This window comes from Schistocerca serialis, chromosome 2, assembly GCF_023864345.2.
Source record: "Schistocerca serialis cubense isolate TAMUIC-IGC-003099 chromosome 2, iqSchSeri2.2, whole genome shotgun sequence".
Taxonomy (NCBI): Eukaryota; Metazoa; Arthropoda; class Insecta; order Orthoptera; family Acrididae; genus Schistocerca; species Schistocerca serialis.
Window position 1 is genome coordinate 1,091,786,177 of NC_064639.1, and position 17,122 is coordinate 1,091,803,298.

General features: G+C 39.1%; 1 protein-coding gene across 1 annotated transcript in view; it reads left to right on the forward strand.

Moving 5' to 3' along the window:
- LOC126458544 (alsin) overlaps nt 1-17,122 on the forward strand; it is a 180,671-nt gene that overhangs the window by 143,025 nt on the left and 20,524 nt on the right. The window contains exons 8-10 of the mRNA XM_050095661.1: nt 6,059-6,270; nt 8,609-8,921; nt 13,816-14,042. Of these exons, the coding sequence (XP_049951618.1) occupies nt 6,059-6,270; nt 8,609-8,921; nt 13,816-14,042 (752 nt within the window). The remainder of the gene's footprint in view (nt 1-6,058; nt 6,271-8,608; nt 8,922-13,815; nt 14,043-17,122) is intronic.

Consider the following 17,122-nt stretch of genomic DNA (forward strand, 5'->3'; position numbering starts at 1 on the left):
TAACATAAATGTGTTTGGCTACAAATGACAGATGGATCACAGTCTAATGGATATGATGTGAGATGCCCATTAAACCAACAGTACTGTGCAATGTGCATCACCACACAAGTTTAGCATTTAACAGTTGTTTAGCATTTAACAGCTAAGCAAGCCCATCTACCATGGTAAGGTCATAGCACATTAAATGAGAAGAGTCAGTTTTTAATTATAATGAGACCAAAAACTGCATAAAAGTTATTAATGAAATTAGTTTTTAATTGTCATGAGGCTGTCACAAAGCATGTTCAATAAGCTGTCCTCGGTTTTCTACCACAAGCTGAAATCAAGAAACAGTGTACTTCACAACAGATCAGTGTATCTTGGGTCACATGCAATGCACGCCTTCAGTTCAGCGACATCTGTGATCAGAGAACTGAACAGAGCACTTTCAAATAACCCCATACCCAAAAGTCACATGGATTAATATCAGGTGATCAGGATAGCCAGACTGTAGGGAAATGATGGCTAATAATTCCAGTATTTCCAAAATACCTCTGCAGCAGTTGCTTCACTGGATGTGCAGGTTGTGGAGGAGCGCCATCTTGCATAAAAATGACCCTACCCACACATCCACACTGTTGCAGGGCTGGAATGATGGTGCGCAAAAGGCTTTCATAAATATAAGGAAAAGATACATTGCCAATCTCCATAAAGGCAATGTGTTAAGTTGCAGATGGGCACAATGAAAGGGCACTTACACATTAGCTTTCAGCCAAAGCCTTCATCAGAAGCACACACACACACACACACACACACACACATTGACACAAGTAAGCATACCTCACACACACGTCACCACCATCTCCAGCAGCTGGGACTGGTCCAAGCTGCTGGCTATGGTATTCATGTGTGTGTGAGGCGTGATTGCTTGTGTGTTTCCTTTTCTGACAAAGGCTTTGTCCAAAAGCTAATGTGTGAGTGTCATTTTATTGTTTGTGACCACACCACACAGTTGCCGTTGCAGAATGAAGCACTACCGGTTGATGTGCAAACCAATTTTCAGTTGCCCATATTCAGAAATTCTGTGTACTGACATGTCGATGGAGAAGGAAATGGGCTTTGTCTGTCCACAGAAAGTTATGTGGCCATTCATTGTCCACTTCCATACAAGCAAGAAATTCTAAAGCAAACATATGTCTTACTACCAGCTCAGCACTAAGCTACTCCTCAACATGGGTAATTTTGTATGGGTAGAAATGCACAATGTTTCATAGAATTTTATGTGCTGTGCTCACAGGCATGTTCAGAGTCTGGGCAATTCCCCGTGCATTGCATGTTTATACAACCCCTTTTGATCCTTCTTGCAGTGCTGTGGCCACATCTTCCACTAACACCAGTTCAATTGTTTTCCTCCCTCTGCCACACTCCACTTCAGAAGAACCTGCCTTTTCGAGTTTCATAATCATTTTCTCCAGACCCTTGGTAGACATCATTTCAACACCTTGTCAGCACCTTTTATTGTGCCCTTGAGTGTCTGAAACTTCTGCAGACCTACTGGCTCACAGTCACAGTTCTTGTAAAGGAACTTTATCAGCAGCCCGTGATCATGCATTGGCATTGGCACACTGACCACCTCAGGTGCCAACTGAGGAACATCTGTACCTCACTCATCTGCTTCTCATATTCTGTCCCCTACAGCACTATCTAGTGGTAAAATTTTTATTAATTTAATTTTTTAATTGTTTTATTTCCATGACATTTCACCATTCTATGATAATATTCTGTTCAAAGGTTACGTCATTCTGAGCAGTGGTTTGTTTTTGTACACCTTTTTGAAACTGGAACTTTAATTATAATCACCCTGTATTGACAAGCTCTACTTGGGGTAATTTACTGTTAAATAATTATAGCGTGTAACTCTCCCAATCTACAGTGTTTCTGCACCCATTTGCACATTTCAGACAAATTTGTTCAAATGTTTTTATTACAGTTTACAAGTGAGCTTCTAGGAGGTCTGTCTAAAAAGTATCTGGCCTTTGATTTTCCCGCACAAAATAGAGACAATAGCACGGCACCACTGCACGCAGTAAAGGAAGATACTGTTATGCGCATGCGTGAATTTTGTCACCGCCTTCCAGCATGTCAGTCACTGCATGTTGGTTGCTGATTGAGGTGCTATTCAACGTGTTCGTCAGATTACTGATTCTCTCAAGATGACTGAACATGTTGAGCAAAGATACTGCATCAAATTTTGTCAAAAGCTTTGTGATTCTCAAAGCAAAACCATTCCTAAGATTCAGCAAGTGTTTGGAAAAGTTGTGGTGGGTGTAACATAAGGAGTGGTTCAACCGATTCTAAAATGGCCGCACATCAGTGGAGAGTGACCAGCGTTCTGGCAGGCCCCAAACTGCTCAGAGTGCAGCTGTTGTTGAGTGGGTGCAAAATTTGGTGATGGCAGATTGTCGTTTGACTGTGCGGGAGATTGGCCAATAGGTTGGAGTGAGTAAAGATTCTGCACATGCTATTTTGCGTGATTATATGAACATGCACTGAGTGGCTGCAAAATTCACGCCCAAATTGTCGCAGGAACAAAAAGACCTGTGTTTTGACATTGCGTATGACCTTCTGGACACCACCAACACTGATCATGGGTGTTCAGGTACGATCCAGAAACAAAAAGACAGTTGTCACAATGGAAGTATCCCGAGTCTCCAAGGTTAAAGAAAGTGCGGCAGGTGCGAAGCAAAATCGAGGTGATGCTGACTGTCTTCTTTGATGTCCGTGGAATTCTGAATCACAAGCACACATCGAAAGGACAAAAAGTGACAAAGGAGTACTATCAAGATGTTCTCTGGCGATTCCGTGATGCAGTTTGGCGCAAAAGACCAGATATGTGGACGGCAAAAACCTGGCAACTGCATCACGACAAAGCCCCCGCACATTCATCCCACTTTATCCAAGATTTCTTGGCTAAACATGGAATTACAGCAGTTCACCAACCTACTCTCCAGACATGGCTCCTTGCGACTTCTCAGTTTCCAAAATTGAAGACACCACTGAAAGGATCCCATTTTGATTGTAGAGAAGAGATAATGCAGAACATGATGATGGAGCTGAGCACCATTCCAAAAGACGACTTCCAGAGGTGTTTCCACCAGTGGCAGGATTGGTGGTCTAAGTGTGTGCAAGCACAAGGGGCCTACTTTGAAGGGGTTAGGGTCCCAACCCCGTCAGGTATTCGAAGTATTTTTTCTGGCTAAAGGCCGGATACTTTTTAGGCAGGCCTCATATTTTAACACCAGTGTCCCCTTTAGTCCAGTCAATGAAAGAAAGGGGGAAAACTTCGTGTAGTTGCAAATTTTTGTTCAGCGGTAGAGGAGTGTGCCATGAATAACACACTAAAAAATCCCCACCTGTCGGGTGTGAGTGTTAGGGTGGTGGAGGGTGAGGTCGTTTAAAAGTCACTTTTTTATTTTTCTATCTAAATATATCTTCTATCTAAAATGTCTCCAAGTTTCAAAATTAAACTTCACTAAATTTCCTACAAAAAAGGTCCTATTCTTTCTTTCTGTAGAACTAATAGTTTCTGCATTGCAGAGGATGAAAAACTTGCCAGTTATTAAAAATAGTGCTTTATGATATAAGGTTAATATTTAATGCCCATTGATCTTAGAAATAAGAGAAAAAATATATTTAGTTATTATAAAATAACATCTTTTCTTTAATGATTTGATTTCAACTGTTAACAATTCTATCATCATCACACCATCTTACAGATTAAGTAATGGTGCACTGTCAAATGGCACAAAACTTGGAACATGTAATGCCTGCGTTTTGGCATCCAAATCACGTGTGGGAAACAATGCAGTTCCCATACTTTTCTCTCAATCTGTCCTTGACTGTCTTTATACGAGGTAATGTTGCACAAACTTGCTCCATCAACTCATCCATTAATTCCTTCATCTTCAGGGTGTCCAGTGTTTCTAGATTGAAGCGCTGAGGCTAAAAAGAACTTTTTATAGCAGTCTTCGTGAGATCTTGCATCTGCAGTGTGCAGATCCCCAACAGAGCAGATATGTCTTCAGATGGTGTCTCCACATTCATCCTTCCTCTCCTCTGCATGAACTGTAATTGTACTTCCATAACTGAAGGATCAAACACTGTAAACCTTTTGCAGCTGTTTTGGGGTTTTATCTTCTGTTTATCAAAAAATTTGTCATCAAAAGCTTCCACACAAAACAGACAGCTAGTTTTAAAATCAAATTTCATTTCAGCTGATCGCAAATGTTTGACTCCAGCCAATGTTGAACCAGCCCAATGTTGAAGACAATTCCTCCAAAACACCCCCTCTTAGAAATTTTTTAATTGATTTAGCTCTGATGCACTCTTTTCTGCAAGATGTATGAACAACACTATGTTTTTTATTTCTGAAACTATCAGCTTTTCCATATTTTTTCAAATAACTGGCACTCACCAGTGCACATATTCCTTTCTTACCAACATTGCATAGGTCATGACATCACTCACACCGATCAAACACATCACAGCCATTGTTTAAAGGAACACAGTTTACATAATAACACTCTTACTTACTGGAAGTAAGTAAATGCTTAATAAACTGGAAGTTGCTCTGCTATTTAAATACAAGCACAATCAAGTTATTTTGTCTACTCACATAAGAAAATTGGACAGGAAATGCTGGTGACAGTATAGTCAGTTATTCTGTGTGTAAACTGAAGAGCGAGCAGTTCTCAAGTTCTTGTGGTGAGAGAACTGGCCATTCCTGGAAGATAGTTACAACAGTCATACAGGGTGACTAACAATCAATTTCCTTACTAGGAGAGCAAGGCAGTGTACAGAGATGTATGTAGATTCTTTTTGTATGTGTAGTTAGTAACTGATATCTGTATACCATTTAGCATTAACATATTTTATGGGAAAAAAAGCTCTTCCCAGACGTGTCTGCGTACAATGCATTTTGTGGAAACTAAACACTCTTCAGATGCGTCTGTGCACTATGTCACCAGTAATTTACAAGGCATGCTGCAGAAGGGTCAGTATAATTGTGAATCAGGAGGTAGTTGTTTTCCGTGACCTAGTGGTGTAGACATAGAGTGGGGACTCGCTTGCTTGCTCTTTTTCATTTTCCAGGGGCACAAATCAGTGAAGTAAGTGACCTTATTCTGGAGACCTGCCTTCCCTCGCACTGCTAGCTTCCACACCTGCTCCGTCCCACTGCCACCAATCACATCCCTCAGTATAGTTCTACTGCTATTAGATATGGTGCAGTTATGTAATATTTGCTCTTAACCCACTTCATTTACCAATGAACATTATTTTTATACCTTAAAACACTATTTTCAATAATTTGTGATTTTTTTCCATCCTCTGCAACACAGAGAAAAATGAATAGGACCCTTTATGTAGGAAATTTATTGTATTTTAATTTTGTACTAGGGAACATTTTCGTTAGAAACCATGGTGTGCAAGTTATTCTAGAAAAATGTTGAAAAGTGACCTTTAAATGTGCCCATACCCCAACGCTCACACCCAACAGGTATAGATTTTTAATATGTTGTTCATGACACTCCCCCCTACCACAGTACAAAAGTCTGTGTCTGCACGATTTTTTTCCCCTGTGAACCCTTTTTTGGCCATTGTTGACTGGACTACTTTGTGTGGTGGGTATTATGGCATTACCTAAGTGGCAGTCATGACAGTTCTCTCTCTTTACCATATTGTCTCACTACAGTTGATTTGTACGTGACACGCTCCTTAGATTCCCTACACCTATTCATTCATTGTTTCCCTTCCTCAGCTCAAGAGGGTGCCTCTGTGCATTCTAGGTGGTGTACCCTTGTCAGAATCAAGCTGTGGATTTATAGCACTCATAAGCTGAAGTTTTGGCCAGGTTTATGTCCGATCACTTTTAAGAAGTTTGTTGAATACTGATGACCATGTACAATATTGTAAAAGCTGTCTGATACAATTGATGAAATTAAATAATTACAATCCATGAATATTGTATAAAGATATCATATTTTGAAGTATAATAATCAGATTGTTTTCTGATTTGTAGGGACATGGTGTAATGGTGTTTGAAGACGGAACCCACTATGAAGGTGAATTTAAATCAGTTGGTGTTTTCAATGGAAAAGGAACACTCACTTTTAGTAGTGGTGACTATCTGGAAGGTTCATTGCATGGTTGCTGGAATGAAGGAATCAAAGTTACAGGAACATTGTTCAAGAACGTTACTGCCACATCATCCAAGCTGCAGACCAAACCAAAGTAATTGCAGTTATGAGTAGTAGTAACAGATATGAGCAAAACTTTTGTAATTGAAAGTAAATTAAAAGTCCAGTTAAAGAAATGCCCTTGGCCTTTTACCTTGGACCCATGATCATAGAATTCAGTTTTCATCAAATATTTAATTTCAAATAGATAAATGAAAAAATATTGATAAGTCCTCATAATAGGTAAGGTACTCTTTATTTGCTCACAAATTTGGATGTTGCCAAAATGGTAATATTTTTACATTAAATAATTGCATTATATTCATTATATACAGTAATTTACTATAAAACTAAATCTACCCTTTTCCTGTTGTGCATAATCTTTGGTGATATGCCACTGTTGGACCAGGTATTTAAATCTAGTTACACTTTCTTGGAATGGACCAAGGTTATCTCCTGGTAATTTGTTCTGCTCCTTACTACTATACCAACAGAAGATAATTTGCCTCATGATTTCACATTTATTTTGTGCTAATGATTTTTCCTTCCCTTACATACTTTGTTAGTGACCAGTATTTGTCCTATGTCTTCCCACACATCCTCAACCAGATATCCTTGATAAAATCTGCCAATTTAGCTCTTACCCATCTTTTTGCAAGAATTTCCCATTTCAGTTTGTTAATCATTTTCATGACATTACTTGTTCTTCAGTAATATCCTGTTATAACCTGGCTGCCCTCTGTTGCGCTATTTGTATCTACTTTGTGAGGTTTTGTTGCCGGGGATCCCATATCTTTGCAGGATACTTCAGCTGGGTTCTTACAAGGGACATGTAGGCTTTCTTCTTTACACCCGTGTTTGCACTCTTCAGAACCCTTGTTAACATATGCAGAGACACACACCTTTTCCACTGCCTCACCTAGCAGTATTCCCCAGTGTAGTTTACCAGCAATTGGTGTCACACCCAGTTTGTCCCCCAAGATGATGTTAGGTTGAACGTTAAAATAACCTCTGGCGTGCCACAGCGGAGTGTTATGGGACCATTGCTTTTCACAATATATATAAATGACCTAGTAGATAGTGTCGGAAGTCCCATGCGGCTTTTCGCGGATGATGCTGTAGTATACAGAGAAGTTGCAGCATTAGAAAATTGTAGCGAAATGCAGGAAGATCTGCAGCGGATAGGCACTTGGTGCAGGGAGTGGCAACTGACCCTTAACATAAACAAATGTAATCTATTGCGAATACATAGAAAGAAGGATCCTTTATTGTATGATTATATGATAGCGGAACAAACACTGGTAGCAGTTACTTCTGTAAAATATCTGGGAGTATGCGTGTGGAACGATTTGAAGTGGAATGATCATATAAAATTAATTGTTGGTAAGGCGGGTACCAGGTTGAGATTCATTGGGAGAGTCCTTAGAAAATGTAGTCCATCAACAAAGGAGGTGGCTTACAAAACACTCGTTTGACCTATACTTGAGTATTGCTCGTCAGTGTGGGATCCGTACCAGATCGGGTTGACGGAGGAGATAGAGAAGATCCAAAGAAGAGCAGCGCGTTTCGTCACAGGGTTATTTGGTAACCGTGATAGCGTTACGGAGATGTTTAACAAACTCAAGTGGCAGACTCTGCAAGAGAGGCGCTTTGCATCGCGGTGTAGCTTGCTCGCCAGGTTTCGAGAGGGTGCGTTTCTGGATGAGGTATCGAATATATTGCTTCCCCCTACTTATACCTCCCGAAGAGATCACGAATGTAAAATTAGAGAGATTAGATTACGCACGGAGGCTTTCAGACAGTCGTTCTTCCCGCGAACCATATGCGAATGGAACAGGAAAGGGAGGTAATGACAGTGGCACGTAAAGTGCCCTCCGCCACACACCGTTGGGTGACTTGCGGAGTATAAATGTAGATGTAGATGTAGGTACCAGCTTGTACTCATATCTTAGCGCTCCTGCTATAATAATTATTTTATCATTGACAGTATTTTACACAGAAGGAAAATGTCTATGTAATGACAACCAAAATAGTGACAACTTATACTGAACTGACAAACACATTCATGAAAGAAGGTTTAAATCTTTGGTGCTCTTAACTTTAAGCTTTGCAACAAATGCATTAATAAATGAACCATACAGACAACTTCACTTTTTAAAAAAATTCATGTATGATGATAACTCAATGTTGTCAGTTAGGGGGGGGGGGGGGGGACACAGAACACACAACTGCAATCGGTATTAACACTTTTCTTATGGTGGATTAATGAAATTTCCAGTATATGAATGATAATTCATTGAGATATTACAATATCTTTTTTCTTTGTAATTCAAATAGCACACAATATATGTATCAATATTTTAGCTTATAATAATTGTTTTGATTATTTTTAGTTCATTTGGAAAACTCTGTGTTCCGGCAAGTGAGAAGTGGAAAGCAATCTTCAGATACTGTTATCAGCAAATGGGAATTCCTGAATATGGAACAAAGAGTGCCCAAGGAAAAGTACAACTTTTAGACACACACAAGATATGGGAAAATATAGCTGTATCTATCAGCAGTTCACGTCAGCACATGTTGCAAAAATCCAGAACTGAAAAATCTAAAGACACAGTAACTAGTGATGTGCTGGATACTATTCCAAAAGTTGGCAAAGAGAAATTGGATAAAGGCAGTTATCAGGAACTAAGAAAATATTTAGCAAAGGTAATTTATTTACATATTTGAGTGTGTAAATTTCTTTATGTGAATATATCAATTTCATTATGTGAATATATAACTTTACATTTTTAAGACTTAACTTTAGAATGAGGGCAACCACAGCCAAAATCCTTCATTTAAATAAAAAAAGTTAAAGTCCATTACTGAAAGGTCACAATCAGTTTTGCATTCTTAAAATGCATCATCAGGTGATATGTAAATAGGACGAATAACATATTGACTCTTCGAACCAATGTTATAACTTAAAGTAAGTGATTATGATCCCATAAGTCCGCTAAGAATAGTATACTTACAATATCTTGTAAGTCATTGTAGTACACGGGATAAACAATTATATCCAAGTCCCATCGTTCATCATCAAAGCAATAAAAATAAGTAACTCACTGTGAAGCAGTGATCCAAGTTAAAATGATTGGGATTGAAAAACAGTCTATAAAACAAGGGCACCGCTCAGTGACTCCGAAAAACTGAAGAAATTGGAAAAACTGTAGGTGCCGTAGGAACATCTGAATAAACAAAGTGCCCTTGCTTGTTGGAAGATTAGTTTGGTGACATTGTATGGCCATGTTTCATCCTTCCCATTCATGGTACTCACAACTCGGCCCTTCTGTAACTCTACACATGTGCCATTTCCCGCATGGCCTTGTAACAGTGTTCTGCCAGTTCAGCTCAGTTTGATGCCATGTTACCTCCCTGAAAAGTCTACAAATAAATGCATGTTTAACCTTGGTTCTTTGTGGTTCTTACTTGAAGTTTGGCTATGTTTATGGGACTTTGTTTATTCAGACATTCGTACAGCACCTACAGTTTTTATGATTTCTTCAATTTTTCTTAGTCTCTTAGATATGCCCTTATTTTATAGTTTGCTTTTTGGGCCTAATCATTTTAACTTGGACCACTGCTTCACAATGTGTTACTTTTTTTATTGCTTTGATCATGAATGATGGGACTTGACTATAAATGTTTTTCCTGTGTATCACAGTGATTTAAAAGATAATGTACGTATACTATTCTTGGCAGCCTTATGTGATTATGATCACTCATTTTCAAGCATTTTTTTAAAAAAAATTTAAAAATTCATTATTCCTATTGTAGCTTCCTATTGTAGCTTCCTATGCGTGTTTTGCAGTTCTCTAGTGGATACAGGGTGGGGGACTGATGCAGTTCATGGACAGAGAATTCAGATATTAACTTATTCTACATCTAATATCAAAAAGTAAAAGTAATATGTAACTTTATTGCGAAAAGGATAGTTGCTACTCACCATATAGCAGAGCTGCTGAGTCGCAGATAGGCACAACAAAAAGACGGTCACAAAAGCAGCTTTCGGCCAATAAGGCCTCTGTCAAAAATAGACGGCGCGCGCACACCCACCCACCCACCCACCCACACACACACACACACACACACACACACACACACACACACACACACACGCAAACACAGCTCCCATGCACATGACTGCAGTCTCTGACAGCTGAAGCCACCAGAGCTGGCAGATACTGCAGCTGTGTGTGTGTGTGTGTGTGTGTGTGTGTGTGTGTGTGTGGATTTTTCCCATTGCTTAATACACAACTTTGTTTGCTGTAGTTGCTAACAGTAGATTTGGATGTTGAAATATGTACAGACACAAAGGTTTAGAATTCAGTCTGTCTTCAATACAATTACTATTCTGTAGATGAAGAGCCCTGACCTCTGTGAAAGCCTGTAAACGTTGTGAAGTGGCAAACACACAAAAGGGACCCTGTACATTTGAGCTTAAGTCGACCTGCCACTGGGGCTCCAGAGAGGCAGTGCTAGCATATCATCGGCCGTGGCATAAGTGTTCATGGCAGCTCCCTCATGCTGTGGTGGTAGCCATAGGAAATTGTGGAATGATTGGAGGTGTGCAGGTTTTAAAGTGCAGCTGATCGGATAACAGCCAATACTGCAATTCTGAAGAGTAAATACGTTATTCCTGCTACATACAAGTCACTTGATTTTTAAGAATGCAACACTGCTCGTGACTTAAACAGCCTGAGTGGAAGATTTTTTACTCGATGTTGTTTTAAAGATTTATGCCCCAGTGCAATAAAGTTCCCAACAGAAAAGAAATAACTTAGTGATACCATGGGCAATACTATTGTTGAAGGCAGTCATCATTTTACTATAGAGCAGCCATTGGCTGCAGAAAGAGACAAGTATATGCTTACTCAATCTACAGCAAAGAAAGTAAATTCTAATAGTACTAGCAGGACACCAGTGCTGCCACATCAGTGTGAAAGGGCAACAGTAAGGTTGGTCACAAACTGTTGTGTGTTTGGAGCTTACACTTGCTCAATTCTGAGGTTGTCAGTAACACAGACTGTCCATATGATGGACTATATTTGTGCTGTAGAAAACGGAAGATTTTCAAACATTCACAGGCAGTGTGACTGACACTTCTTATGTATGATGGGCGAACCATATGTGTATGTATGGAATGAAGTGGATTGAAATGAGGTAAGTGTATATTTTTGATACAGGCAAAAAAAGGAAAGAGGGTCAATGTAGAGGCTGGCCGTGTGGCTTCACCCGCTCTACCTGTGAGTGGACATGTGGCCAGTTCAGCAAGGTCCGAGCAGGAACATGGGGGGAGGGGTTTATTAGTGATTGGGAGCTCCAACGTTAGGCGGATGATGGAGCCCCTTAGGGAAATAGTGGAAAGGTCGGGGAAGAAGGCCAGTGTTCACTCTGTCTGCTTGACGGGGGGTCTCATCCGAGATGTGGAGGCGGCCCTGCCGGCGGCGATAGAGAGTACTGGGTGCACCCGACTGCAAATTGTTGCTCATGTCGGCAACAGTGACTCCTGCCATCTGGGTTCAGAGGTCATCCTCAGTTCACCGAGTGAGGTGGCGCAGTGGTAGCACACTGGACTCGCATTCGGGAGGACGACGGTTCAATCCCGCGTCCGGCCATCCTGATTTAGGTTTTCCGTGATTTCCCTAAATCGCTCCAGGCAAATGCTGGGATGGTTCCCTTGAAAGAGCACCGCCAACTTCCTTCGCCATCCTTCCATAATCCAATGAGACCGCTGACCTCGCTGTTTGGTCTCTTCCCCCAAACCAACGCAACGCAACGTCATCCTCAGTTCATACAGGCGGTTGGTGGAGTTGGTGAAGGCAGGAAGCCTCACTTGCGGGGTGTAATCTGAGATAACTATTTGTAGTATCATTTCCAGAACTGATCGCGGTCCTCTGGTTTGGACCCGAGTAGAAGGCTTAAACCAGAGATTCAGATGATTCTGCGGAGATCTGGGGTGCAAATTTCTCGACCTCCGCTATCGGGTGGAGAAATGTAGGGTCCCCCTGAATACGTCAGGCGTGCACTACACGCAGGAAGTGGCTACAAGGGTAGCGGAATACATGTGTAGTGCACATGTGGGTTTTTTGGGTTAAGGAATTCCCTCCCTAGGCCCGGCAAGACGCCTCCTGATACGCAACAAGGTAGTAGTAGGCAAAACGCAACAGGGAATAACAATATTAATGTGGTCGTAGTAAACTGCCGGAGAATCTGTAGAAAGGTCCCAAAACTGCTCTCATTAATACACGGTCACAATGCCCACATAGTATTAGGGACAGAAAGTTGGCTGAAACCAGATGTAAACAGTAATGAAATTCTAAACTCAGATTGGAATGTATACCGCAGAGACAGACTCCACAGTGAAGGGGGAAGCGTGTTTATAGCGATAAAAAGTGCAATAGTATCTAAGGAAATTGACAGAGATCCAAAATGCGAAATAATTTGGGTGAAGATCACTGTTAAAGCAGGCTCAAACATGGTAATTGGATGTCTCTATCGGCCCCTTGGCTCAGCAGCTGTTGTGGCTGAGCACCTGAAGGATAATTTGGAAAATATTTTGAGTAGATTTCCCCACCATATTATAGTTCCGGGTGGAGATTTTAATTTGCCGGATATAGACTGGGAGACTCAAATGTTTATAACGGGTGGCAGGGACAAAGAATCCTGTGAAATTTTTTTAAGTGCATTATCTGAAAACTACCTTGAGCAGTTAAACAGACTCGTGGCGATAACATATTAGACCTTCTGGTGACAAACAGACCCAAACTATTTGAAACAGTTAACGCAAAACAGGGAATCAGTGATCACAAAATGGTTACTGCATCGATGATTTCAGCTGTAAATAGAAATATTAAAAAAGGTAGGAAGATTTTCCTGTTTAGCAAAAGTGACAAAAAGCAGATTGGACATGATAGTGACTGAAAATTTTGTTCCACACAATAAAAGTTGCGGTTTCTCTACCTGTGCCCTCTCTGTTTATGTGCTCCCCTTTCCACATACCCATACTTTGTGTATATGATATATGTGTATGTTATTACAGCACAAGTGAATCCTGTTCCCCAAAACAGTTCACTTTTTCATAAGCCACTTGTACTCTGGTCTGTTTTTGATCAAAGTCCTTTCCTATTTTATGTTATTTTCTCTCGAAAAATTCACTCAGGCCACTTACATATGAGTAAAATTAACTGTATTATCAGTTTTTTTAACACTTCACTAAAGTGTCTGAAAGAGCACACAGGATGAGTGGTAACAGGCAGTCAAAAGGAAAAATTAGCAGTATTTCATATATGTGAATAGTTTTTTTTTTAATCTCTCAAATTATTTTATTTTTTTCCAATTTGTTTGCTACATTTGAATAGACACATGTGATCATATCTTAATGTACATTAACAGAAGACATTGGTTTTTCCTCATTTCACAGTCTGAACAATCCATATGTCACCACTTTGCATTTGTTCCAAAATTTATCCTGGCTTGCTCTTTTGAAAGGCTGAGCAAGCCTGTGTACAATCAACTTTCATACTTACAGTATGGAATAAATTTATACATATTTTTACAGGCATTTGAAAGTACGCACCATCCACTGGGAGCTTTGCTAACTGATATAACAACTGCTTACACAGCAACATATGGGGGTGTAAGAGTCCACCCACTCCTTCTCAACCATGCCGTGGATGAGCTGCATTCCATCACTGCACGTGTTTATGAAATAGTAAGACTTCTCTTCCCAGCCCTCCCAAGTTATGGGAAGGAACTTCTGCTGGAAGGCAAAATGGAGCTTGAGTGGTAATTATATATAGTATTTGCCCATTTACATGATTTCCTAAGGTAGTTGTGTGTGGGGTGGGGGAGGGGCACCCTGCTTTATACTTAAGGATGTATCTATTATAATCTTAAATAATTTTCAGTGTGTCTTGTAATGTGCTGTAGCACCATATCAGAGCTGTTTCTGACTGACAGACAGATAAAGTTTTCTTTTTGACTTACATGATACCTTTTTAATCAAACAATGTATGGCCTTTTTTTAAAAAAAACATTGATCTAGCCAGTGTTACTTTATGGAGAACACAGCTTTCATGTATGGTAACGATATTATTATTAAATGTACTGTATTTTTCAATGTCTTGAGCACTGTATCCTCGAGGAGTTTCTTACAATAATCAATGCTTTTTGCTTACTGACTACCCCATGAACTCAGATATAGTAGATTTTATATCCTGATCAGTATTACCCGTTAATATATGGTCCAAGAAATCACAGGTTGTTGGTTTTAATATAATTGGATAGACAAAAAGTCTACTGACTAGGAATTGGCAAGAGAAAAGTCACTAGCTCTGAAAGCTGCACATTTCCTTAACTTTTGTGTGTGCTTTCTTCTGCCAACACTTGGAAAGTAGGTTTTTTGTCCATCCAATCAAATAATATTTTCAAAACTTAATTATTTTTATTGACTATTGCTTTTGTAATACAATGTAGTTCATTATACCTTTCTATAAAGATATTACTAGTGGCTGTTTTTGAGCAGTTAGTTACCATGGCTCTTAAGTTTACAATAGGAGTGACGTTGAATGATATTTACTAATTGCAATAAATTCTTACTGGAAGAGATTTTAAGAAAATCTGTATTAAAATAACCAGCAGCCACTGTTTCTTTGTTTGTTACTGTTAAATAGGCCAATTGAGCTTCAAGGTGATTTGCAAACACATAAAAATACCCATAGGTGGTTGGTGCACACCTACTATTATAAAGGATTTATTATTAAATTCTTCCTCTATCCCATATCCTTCAATATGCTGCATCAAGCGAAATTTGTGAATATCTGTGTTCTTAAGATATGAGTCAAATTGTTATTATTAGATGAAACAGAGTGCTTTCTAAGAATGATGCAGGAATGCTTGCCAAATGAGAAAACTACTACATAATGGCACCATCTGGAATACCAACAGAATATGCTGTTGCTAATATCAAAATTGCAATCTGTCTTTTATCTAAACCAGCTGCAAATGAAATACACATGGAAGTACTTCAAATATTAAGAACAAACTAATGAATAGCAAGTTAATGAAAGATAAGAAGAGAGCACTTAGAGATTTAAATTCAGACAAAAACATTTTTATTCTTCCTGTTTATAAGATTAGTACTACAGGGCTAATGTGGAAAGAAGACGATCACAGGAAAACCCAACACATACCGGAATCAGGATGATTCGATGAGCTTAAAGAAGATCTCACATTTACCATGCTCAAAGCAACCAAGAGGATAATTAAAGCCACTTTGATTTCTCACATTGATAAGAAGTGTGTCATCCAGTTATAACCATTACAACCAAGACAGTGCAACATTCACACATCTGGCATTCCATTAGGACCTACTGTTAGTGGTATTGATTATGCAATCTGTGGGAATGTCAAATACTTGAACATTCTCCTAAGTCATTAGTAGGAAAAACTGATACTTATTTGAATGTTTCTGTTCATTTTATCAAAAAATTAAAATATCTCGGGTTGAGCCTCAGAGATATTATGGTCAGTTTTAATGTTGTATCACTGTTTACTATGATTCTTCTGAAAGAGTTGTTGTCATAGTTTGAATGTATTTTCACACAGAATATGAAAAATATCTTTAAATACTGTCACACATGAACTTAATTTCATTGGAATAACTGGTTCTATTAGCAAACTCATGGTGTGTCTATCAGGAACTCACTTGACAAATTTGAAGCAAGTGTGTATATGGAAAAATTTGAAGAAACAGCCCTTCAGATAGCCAAGGAGAAATCTGCTTGTTGGTTTCAGTGTGTTAATGGCATTTTTATTTACTGGCCTCATGAAGAAAATTACCTCTAATAATTTGTAAATTTTATATGTGATGTTAATTCTTATATAAAGTTCATAGTGGAAAAAAGAAAAGGAGATCAGATTTCTCTTTTTAGATGTACAGGTTCTCAGAAAATCTGACAGAACTTTTGGGCACCAAGTCTACATAAAATGCACCGATTTGAATCGGTAAGTTCACAAAGACATTCATCATCTAAAGCATGAAAAAGGAATACTTAAGACATTATCGGACTGAGCTAGAGGAATTTGAGAGCCATGGTGCTTGGAAGAAGAGCCAATCATTTAAGAATTAATTTAGGAAGAGAGAAATATATCGCTGCAGCCTAAAAAATCTGCAGCATCTAGTGAAATAGAACCAGCAAAAGAAAAAGTTTTTCTCTCGCACATAAAAATGGTGACAGATTACATCATCAGAGTGTGGTGTGGTACTGACACAGTGTTTAAACCAAAAAGAAAAGTGTATTAGTATTTACCCATCACTTGCCAGTATGGCAGTGTAGAAAATTCCATGCACATGTGGTCAAGGGTACATAGGAACTACTGAAAGAAGCGTGAATACCCAGCTTAAAGAACACAGAGAAAGAACATAAATAAATTGGCAGTTGCACGTCATGCACTGGGACCAGGGAACCACCATATTCAGTTCTCAGATACTAAAGTTTCACCAAGATTCAAGTATTACTATGCTAAGATGTACACAGAGGCCATAGAAATTCAAAAGTAACTTCAACAGGAAAAAGGCAAGACTTAAGTCAAACAAATTGTGGGCTTTACATAAAATAAAGCAAACACTGCCAACGCCATTGCTATACAAATACCGTAATACACATCTGCAAGACTCCACAATATTTGGCAACAGTTGGATGACTGCTAGCTAGGAGGACATAACAGGCCTCAGAACATAGCTTAATGCCCATAAAACCAGTGTCATCAAGAGTGCTTTTTTTCATCTTTAACATTCTTCAATACAATCCTCCAGGAAATAATTTGCTTACAAAAGTATCATTTCCTGTGATGTAATTGAAATA